Source organism: Saccostrea echinata, unplaced genomic scaffold (assembly GCF_033153115.1).
Source record: "Saccostrea echinata isolate AGI-Se365-2 ecotype Australia unplaced genomic scaffold, CSIRO_AGI_Sech_v1 ptg000014l, whole genome shotgun sequence".
Lineage (NCBI taxonomy): Eukaryota > Metazoa > Mollusca > Bivalvia > Ostreida > Ostreidae > Saccostrea > Saccostrea echinata.
This window is the reverse complement of record NW_026889763.1, coordinates 5,063,164-5,071,323: the sequence shown is the minus strand read 5'-3', so window position 1 is coordinate 5,071,323 and position 8,160 is coordinate 5,063,164. Positions and strand designations below refer to the sequence as shown.

Here is an 8,160-nt window from a genome sequence, read left to right as displayed (position 1 = left end):
AATGCATGTCATCAGTATTAACAGTTACAACTATGAGAACAGTTTCTTCCACCAACTGAAATTTTACATTTGTTCAATATTAATCTGGATATTCCATTTTCGTAGAAGATTGCCAAACGGACGAATTGCTGTGTGAATGAAGTTGTTAAACATTGACTGCATTCTGTCCACTAAGCCACGGTCTCGTGATGTCAGTTCATACGCAAAGGATGCCATGTATGTACGCATTCTTGTGGGCCCCTCAAATACTACTGAGGTTTCTGTACCAGTGGGATTGAAGCATGATCTGCCATCTGTAATGCACTTAAAAAAATGAAATAACTGGCTTATTTTGTGTGCATGGCATATAATATGTCTACAAGAAAAGTACATGCACATGTATAATGAGGCCATAGGAATCGTCTATTTGTGTCTTGTTCATCACTTGACAGTATCTGGGCAATAACCTGGTTATGCAAATGTACATTATTTTTTATGTGGGGAAAGTTAGAGTCGCTGGCGGTAAAGACCAGACCATACTCTGTAACAGAGAGACTGAACGCTGTGCTTGGTACAGAGCTAAATTACCAAACTGTGAGGATGTGTAAATATATGGATGTATGAGCAAAGTTACTGGCAGAAAAAGAGTGATAATTTTGTCCTTTTATATGTCTTAATTTTGTTTAGTTAGAATAATCAATTTGTATGACAGAAACAGAAAGCTCATACTACAAATATAAATGTGGATACATCATTACTCCATTACAAAGGTTATGATAGAGAAAAAATTCCAAGGTCACTTGAATCAAAAGTTACAGTAAAGAGGTAAATGTTTCATGACTTTGACCAAATACGTTCTATTTCCACTATTGAAGAGTTATAGTTCTTAGTGCGCTCTTTTGTGAAAAAGTCGGAGAATGTACAAATCTCGCGGGATTTCTGGGACAAACGTAACATAAACATGTAATTGTAAACAACACGTTGAATGTCGATGAACAAATCCTAACAAAATGAATATGAAATATTTTATTGTTGTGAACTTTATTTAAATCAAGAGTAGAGATGACAAGGATATTAATTTACATCTATTGGTGATCGTATGTATCTATTTATCGTAATGGTACATTTAAAGTCAATACACATACCTCGGAAATGTCGTATTTTTATTTATGGACGATAAAGTTAGGGTTTTCGCTCATTTTCATATGTCTTTTAGTTCTTCTATTCTTTAGTTAGATTTACAAATGCACTTAACATTTAAAATTGGTTAGATACTGGCATGTTTTGTATTATCTGCAATGCCATGCTGTCCCAGTCAGACGACCAAACGCTCCTCTAATTCTGAAGAGTTCACTAATGGAAATACAACGTATTGTGGCGGGAGGGGTAGGGGGGGGTGTTTAGTGGTGAAAGCCTTTGACACTCACAGGTTAAAAAAGGCCATTACATACAAATTTCCTACATTTTTTATGTATGCACTTTTCTGACCCAAAATGCATTTGTACCCCCGACTTTTCAATGTTGGACACAATCCCCTCCCCCGGCTTATTCCTATTAGTTTAGAAAAGAAGTGGGGTGTACTAACCGGCGTTGAACTGAAGGTCGTGGGCTTGTTCTCCGTCTTCGTAGTAAACATTTGTAATGATGTCATCGTCGGCAGCTATACCACGTGTGATGCAGAGTTGATCTGGGACGTTCGGGAAATGTACTCGAATACGTCCCTCCGGATATTGCCATATTATACTACCTGATGAACAAGTCGTATTCTGTGTTTGTACATCCTGAGTCAGAGGATTGTTAATGCGCCTGGAAAAATTAATGTAACATGGACATAAAGTTTTATATTATTTTACGTAGTACATAAGGAATTCAATCTAAATGCAGAATAAATTGTTTGCGTGATTTTTTTTTCTCTCGAAAGATCTTTGTTTTTTTTCCCAATATGAAGCACTTGTTACATATGAGGATTGATAAAAAATTTATTTTGTCAAAAACTTTACAGTATATGTAAAAACAATTAAAGAACATGAGATCCTGTTTGATTTGAAGAATGCTCTCTTTTGTAGAGTCCTGAATTTATTAAATTTAAAAAGCAACAGATTCATTATAAACATGTTGTCGACAACCTAAACGTACTCACCAAAACTGCAATGTACATAAATCTCGATTCCCTAATTGAAATGCTGAAGAAAATCCTACTGAAAATAGCAGGGAGAAGATCGTATACAACATACATGTAGTTCACACTAAGTCTACAATTACACTTGTGATATGAAAGTAAAAACAACAATGGCGATGGTCTGAGTTTTATCAATTTATCATCAGATTTTGAGGTTAAAATATTATTTGAATTAATATTTGTTTACTGTTTGTGTATTTTAATTTAGCTGCATACTACCGACATGTTTAATCTTTCCCTCCAAAGTCCTTTAACAATCCTCAAAAACTTGGATTTACACGAAACACATGCGTATTTCTATAATCGGTATTTTTTGAAGAAAAAAATTAATTAACCGAGCTCGAGATAGGGAACATCGAGTCGTGCTGGGTACATTGCAATATTCCATACGAAAGTGGAAAATAAAGCATGGGAGTGCCCTGAAAAAAAAGTCTGAAAAAAAAAATTAAGAAGAGAGGGGAAAAAACAATATTCTTCATTTTTTCTTGATATACCAGGGCTCAACCGGGATGAAATAATAAAAAAAATTAATAATAAATAATAAAAAGGAGCTGCTCATATCAAGTATGATGATCTTTGGATGTCTCATGGACTCTTTGTAAAGGTGTCACTCAATATTAAATATATAATCACTAATTTACTACCGCTGATCAATATAGCTCAGATGGACAAATTTTCTTAATATTCTTATAATTTTTTCTTCTTACATTTTTCATGCATATTGTATATTTGTAATATTACTTATAATAATCCGAAGAAGTTCCGTAGAACAAAGGGGGGGGGGGGGCAGGGGGCGGTCCCCAATTTTTGATGAGTATAGTGTTTTGCTATTGTAAATTTTCATTTAGATACTGGTTGCCCCCCTCCCCCTCTCTTTTTGTTGCTGTAAGTTTGAACACTGGCGAATTATTTTAAAAATGCAAAGTTGATCTCGGAGCATTTGTCCGTGTTCCTTCAATCGTGTATTAGTGGCCCTAGTCTGAACGTGGATTTGGTCTCAGACAAAAATCTGTCAACCCCCCCCCCCCCCCCCCAAAAAAAAAGTTGATATCAAAGGGGGGATAACTCGACTATTAACTGGAAATGGAATTGGAGGGGAAAATTATTACATTCTTTCATGAGCCAAATGTAGATCTTTTCTGTGTAGTGCTAGTTGTATAAATAACATAAACCCTGATCAAATGGCAATCAAAGGCAATCATTATTATTTTTCGGGAGTCTATAATTATTGCCATCGGACCACTGAAATCTTTCTTAAGATCATCGTAACTCAGTAAGGTTGGGGAAAAATCTTGTTTCATTTTTAATGAGAATATTTTTGACAAATAAAGAGTGTCGTTATTAGAGAAAAAGAATTACAGTGATTAAGGCATGCCCCCCCCCCCCCCCCACACACACAAACCAACATTCTCAAGCTGGCCACGGTAATCAGAGTCAACAATGAAACAACTGATGTCACTTGATCGTGTTTGTACTACAATAATACACCTACTGTTTGTTTCTCACACTTCTACTCGCGGGTCAAAAAAGTAGCATACGAGGTTTTACTCAAGTTTATTGACTAATGTGATTTAATATTTTCACAACTAAGTCAATAAACAGGATCCTATCAGGTTTAGACGAATTGTCTCCCCTTTGTTAAAGATTATCCCCCTTTATCTGGCATTCTATGTGTTGAATTGTTGCGCGACATCTTATTTATTTTCAAGTTTACGTGCTGTTGGTTTTAGGTTTTTTTTAAAAGCTGTTCTATCACTTTATTAAGGTGAAAGGTGAGACATTTTTGTGGAATAATTGACATATGATTAGCAACTAATTGACACGATTGTTATGTCCGTGTAAAGACATTAACACAATTGGCTTAGCCTCTTTGATGTTCAATAATCTTGTTGGGTGTTAAATCAGGTGTAATTTTAAACTCATTAAAGAATTTATCATCCGATAAACAAGGTATCAAGACATTTGGGGAAATAGTTAAATGAATTTTAATTAGTGTTTCTTTAAAGCATAATTATAATTCAGAGATTTATTGAAATATACCTCCATACTAACTTTAAAAAATCAATTACAATGAAAAACAAACTTAACAAATAAAAATTAATTGATTAATTTAATTTAAAAAAAAAACAACCAAAAAATCAATATAGATAGATATGCATGAAAGGTTTATTTTTTCTGAATATATAGCATGATCATGCAAACGATCATTGTTATAATTTTGTGTGAGAGTGTGTGTCTTCCTTTCGATTGACATATAGAAATATAACATAAAAAATATTTAGTGAGCTTTGCATATATATAAAAATGTGTCATTTAATTGGTTTAGACTACAAACTTAATTGTATACCTCATAATTTTAGAGTACATATGTTGAGGAACTGTTAATTAAAGAAAAGGGTTTTTTTTAATGAATAAAATATAAAAAGAATGTTAAAATAGATTAAAAAAGACTAATACGAAAAATAATCATAATTAAATAAAAAAACAGAAAAGAAGGAATTCTTTGGTAACAAATTATATTTTGATAATAATCTCCTTCATGTATATGATGCTCATTTGAAGAAAAAAAAATGAAAAAAAAATTAGATAAAAATAAATAAATAAATAAAATAAACATAATTATTTTTATTAAATTTGAAAAGAGTATGCTAGGATTGCGTTTGGTAACATTATATTCTCCCCATCATATGAAATATAATTATGAACTTATCATGTTTAATAAACGTTACACTGTATACGTAACTTCAAATAGTAAAAAATCAAACAAAATTAAATATCATTTATTTGAAAATAAGAAGGCAAGAAGCGCCCGCTGGATGACTCTTTCTTTAAAAAAGAAAATTTGTTTACTTAAAATTAATTGAATTTCTGTTAACATCTAAAATTATTATAAAATTGAATTAGACTGGGTTCTTCATTTCCATGTCTCGCAGATACGAAATTGATTGTATATACATCGATGAATGTAGTTTTTACAAGATTTGACAAATTTGTTATGGATTTAAGAATATATGTGATAATTTTGTTCTAATGGTGCAAAACCTGTAAATTATATCTATTGTATAGAGCAGTTATAATTAAAATCTTGTGGCTTGCTTTACAATCCGTGATCAGCTACTTCAAACGGACTCGAAGACGAGATGTGTGAACCCATTGTATCACCGATTAGTAAGTTGTTTACACAACAACAGTGTTGCAAAATTAGCTTAATCACCGTCAATTGCAGAAAAAAGGCCAAAATCAACGGGCCGTGGTAATTATCCATTATAGGACAAACACGGCTTGTGTTTGTTTAAGCAGCTTTTAGCCAAGCCAAATTAAACAAAGGGTGATACTTTCCACTCATTAAGACAGTATTGAAGATTAACAATGGGATTAAGTGTCAATTGGGGGATGAACGAAGTTACGGAAGTAATTAAACAAATTAAAATCCCTCGTATTTAATAACCTCTCAGACCTTGTCCTGAACATTCGTTCCTTGACATTCCCTGAGTTAACATTGAATAGCACACTTGGATCTAATATATTTGGGAAATACAAGAAATTTAAATCGAACAATGCTCTCTGATTCCAAACCAAAGAAGGCTTCGTTTTCGATTGAGTTTCTGGCTAGGAGCAGTCATGATGAGGAAAAGGACGAGGGAAAAGCTCAACATACTGTGTCACCAAAGTTGGCTGCAGATGTTGTTACACATCCTGTAAACAGACTCGACTTAAGTGGTTCACCCTTTCTAACTCCAGAGAGGTTTACAAATACTAAAACTGTGTCACCACATTCTACCCTAGGAAATGGATATCCTCTCAAACTACCTTTGATCTCGCCGACAAATTCATCTGTGAAGAGAAAAAGAGAGGATTCGTGTGACTCTGGAGTTGAGAGCCCCTCCCCAGATCGATTTCGCCATGTCAGCGAGGCCAGCAACTCTTCCAGCAACTGTTCGTTTATTTCAGGTAAATAAAATTGGAGATTTACATTGGACTGAAATAATACTGTGTATATTGGGGGTTATCCAATATGAAATAATTTTTTTTTAATTAATTTCAACATTGATAATATTTTTCTTAAATAAATATGTACATTATTAAATATTTAAATGTATTTTATTCAGATCTTGATGATAGTGACGATCTGCACAAGAGGAAAAAAGCCCGCACAGCATTTTCAACAGAACAGATAAACGACCTGGAAAAGAGATACCAATCTCAGAAGTACCTGCCGGCTAACGAACGCCAAGCCTTAGCAGAGAAACTTGGCCTCTCCGACCAACAGGTAATGTATTCTATTGTAATGAAAGAATTCGATTATTTTGATTAACTTTTAACTTATTGAATTCAAAAATTTAAAATTTTCCTTTCCAAAAAATAAAAATAAAATTAAAAAAATTAGAAAAAATGAAATAAATATATAAATAAAAATAATAAAAAAGAAAAAAATACAAAATTGAAATTTATATTCTTGATTTATTTTTTCTACATCTAATGAGGTTTTTACAATAAGTACTATGATTTCAGTATTAATATTTTTGATTATGTTTTCCAGGTGAAGACTTGGTTCCAGAACAGACGCATGAAAGAAAAGAGACAGAAGCGGGACGACGAGCATGCACGAACCTTTAGTCTACCGACAGGTGGCGTGGATGTCTCCCAATTGACCGCTCTTGGGCTGCCCTGCCCACCACCCTACAACATGAGTGCCACCAACTTCGGACAACTTCCGGGATTTACACATCATTCTCCTCAGTATCCTATGACGTCATCTCCTGGACATTTTCCACCAGTGCTTCCTCACCATGCGTCATTTCCTATCAGCCCCGCCTACTTACAGAGACAGTCCTATCCACATCCGGTTCCATACATGAGCTTCTCGCCGAACCTTCCGTCACCAAAACTAGGACAGATCGCACCAGGGCAGGAGAAGAGTGGTGTTTGAACATTCAAAATTGTCATTATTTATTTCTGAACATTCCTGTTGAGAGAACTTGTGTGTGATGTTTGCTTAACACAAACGTGTTTTATGTGCCAAATGTGAATAAATATTTTATGAAAATCTTGAATGAATTGTTGAATGGCCATATTCTATTTCTCTTTCTTTCATTTATTTTATACAAGTACAATTATCCGCATATATCCGAAGAGAAAAATGTGTTATTGAAAGAAGTCTTGGCATTTATTAAAATACAGTAATTATATGAATAAGCATAAGGAACATGTAGAAAGGAAATGAATTATATTATCTGTATAATATTCAAATTTGTTACTAAAAAAGGAAATTATAGGTGTTAAAATACAGGGGGGGGGGGGGGGAGCTTTCTTGAAACGAATTCCACGTGTTGAAGCATGCATTATTTCTGTTTGAGTTGTCGAACATTCTCCAAGAACTCCTTCGTGTTTGGATATGAAATTGACAATATAGGTAACATGTATTATAGATATTGTGCATAAATGTTGTTTTTAATAATTGAAACTATAGTTGAGGAGGTTTATATATATTTCAAAATCTAAAGATACCAGAGTGTTATAAACAGTGTTTATTCAGTAAACTGAATAGATTGGACATCAGGCTTAAAATGCTTAAAATATCCTAGTCATTGATGAATTGATAAACAAATGTCATATTTGACCAAAAAGAACAAAAAAAAAAAATTCTGAATGGTACATTTATAGCATTTAAAATATCATCACAAATGCCTCACATTTTATTTAATTATAGCTCTAGAAAAAAAAACGACTTAGAAAATATGATTGAAAGATTGGGAAGTATGTAAAAAAAAAAAAATTTGCAAAAAGCAAACTTTTGCTTTAATTGGACATTAGTATAAAATCATTTAAAACTTCTTTTAATTAATGTAGTTGAATTCTACATATGAACATATATGTATGTATTTCTACATATGTACATATACAGAATACAGTGCGTGGCATTTGGAAAGTGTCTTATTACAGTCTTCTTACGATTTTTCCCCTTTGTGTATATTTAGTCAATGACATTTTGCTAATGGTAA

At 33.1% G+C, this 8,160-nt stretch overlaps 2 protein-coding genes across 2 annotated transcripts; one reads left to right on the top strand and one right to left on the bottom strand.

Annotated features, from left to right (window-relative positions):
- Positions 1-14: 14 nt before the first annotated feature.
- On the bottom strand, positions 15-5,312 carry LOC133187023 (uncharacterized). The gene is made up of 3 exons (XM_061322397.1): positions 5,260-5,312; positions 1,565-1,785; positions 15-293 (listed from the first exon to the last, which is right to left on the bottom strand). The coding sequence occupies exons 1-3, from the start codon at positions 5,310-5,312 to the stop codon at positions 64-66; spliced, it is 504 nt and encodes a 167-aa protein (XP_061178381.1). The 3' UTR covers positions 15-63.
- A 378-nt stretch (positions 5,313-5,690) lies between these two features.
- On the top strand, positions 5,691-7,152 carry LOC133187138 (homeobox protein ceh-30-like). Its single transcript, XM_061322495.1, has 3 exons — positions 5,691-6,109; positions 6,268-6,428; positions 6,699-7,152. Exons 1-3 carry the CDS (start codon positions 5,716-5,718, stop codon positions 7,086-7,088), a joined length of 945 nt encoding a protein of 314 aa, XP_061178479.1. The 5' UTR covers positions 5,691-5,715; the 3' UTR covers positions 7,089-7,152.
- Positions 7,153-8,160: the final 1,008 nt, after the last annotated feature.

Excerpts from the sequence above, each read along its gene's own strand:
- LOC133187138 (XM_061322495.1), top strand. The coding sequence starts at position 5,716 with ATGCTCTCTGATTCCAAACCAAAGAAGGCTTCGTTTTCGATTGAGTTT. Across the intron at positions 6,110-6,267 it reads CAACTGTTCGTTTATTTCAG|ATCTTGATGATAGTGACGAT; the intron begins GTAAATAAAATT and ends TATTTTATTCAG. Across the intron at positions 6,429-6,698 it reads TTGGCCTCTCCGACCAACAG|GTGAAGACTTGGTTCCAGAA; the intron begins GTAATGTATTCT and ends TATGTTTTCCAG.
- LOC133187023 (XM_061322397.1), bottom strand. The coding sequence starts at position 5,312 with ATGGGTTCACACATCTCGTCTTCGAGTCCGTTTGAAGTAGCTGATCAC. Across the intron at positions 1,786-5,259 it reads GAAGTAGCTGATCACGGATT|GCGCATTAACAATCCTCTGA; the intron begins GTAAAGCAAGCC and ends TAATTTTTCCAG. Across the intron at positions 294-1,564 it reads CGACCTTCAGTTCAACGCCG|ATGGCAGATCATGCTTCAAT; the intron begins GTTAGTACACCC and ends AGTGCATTACAG.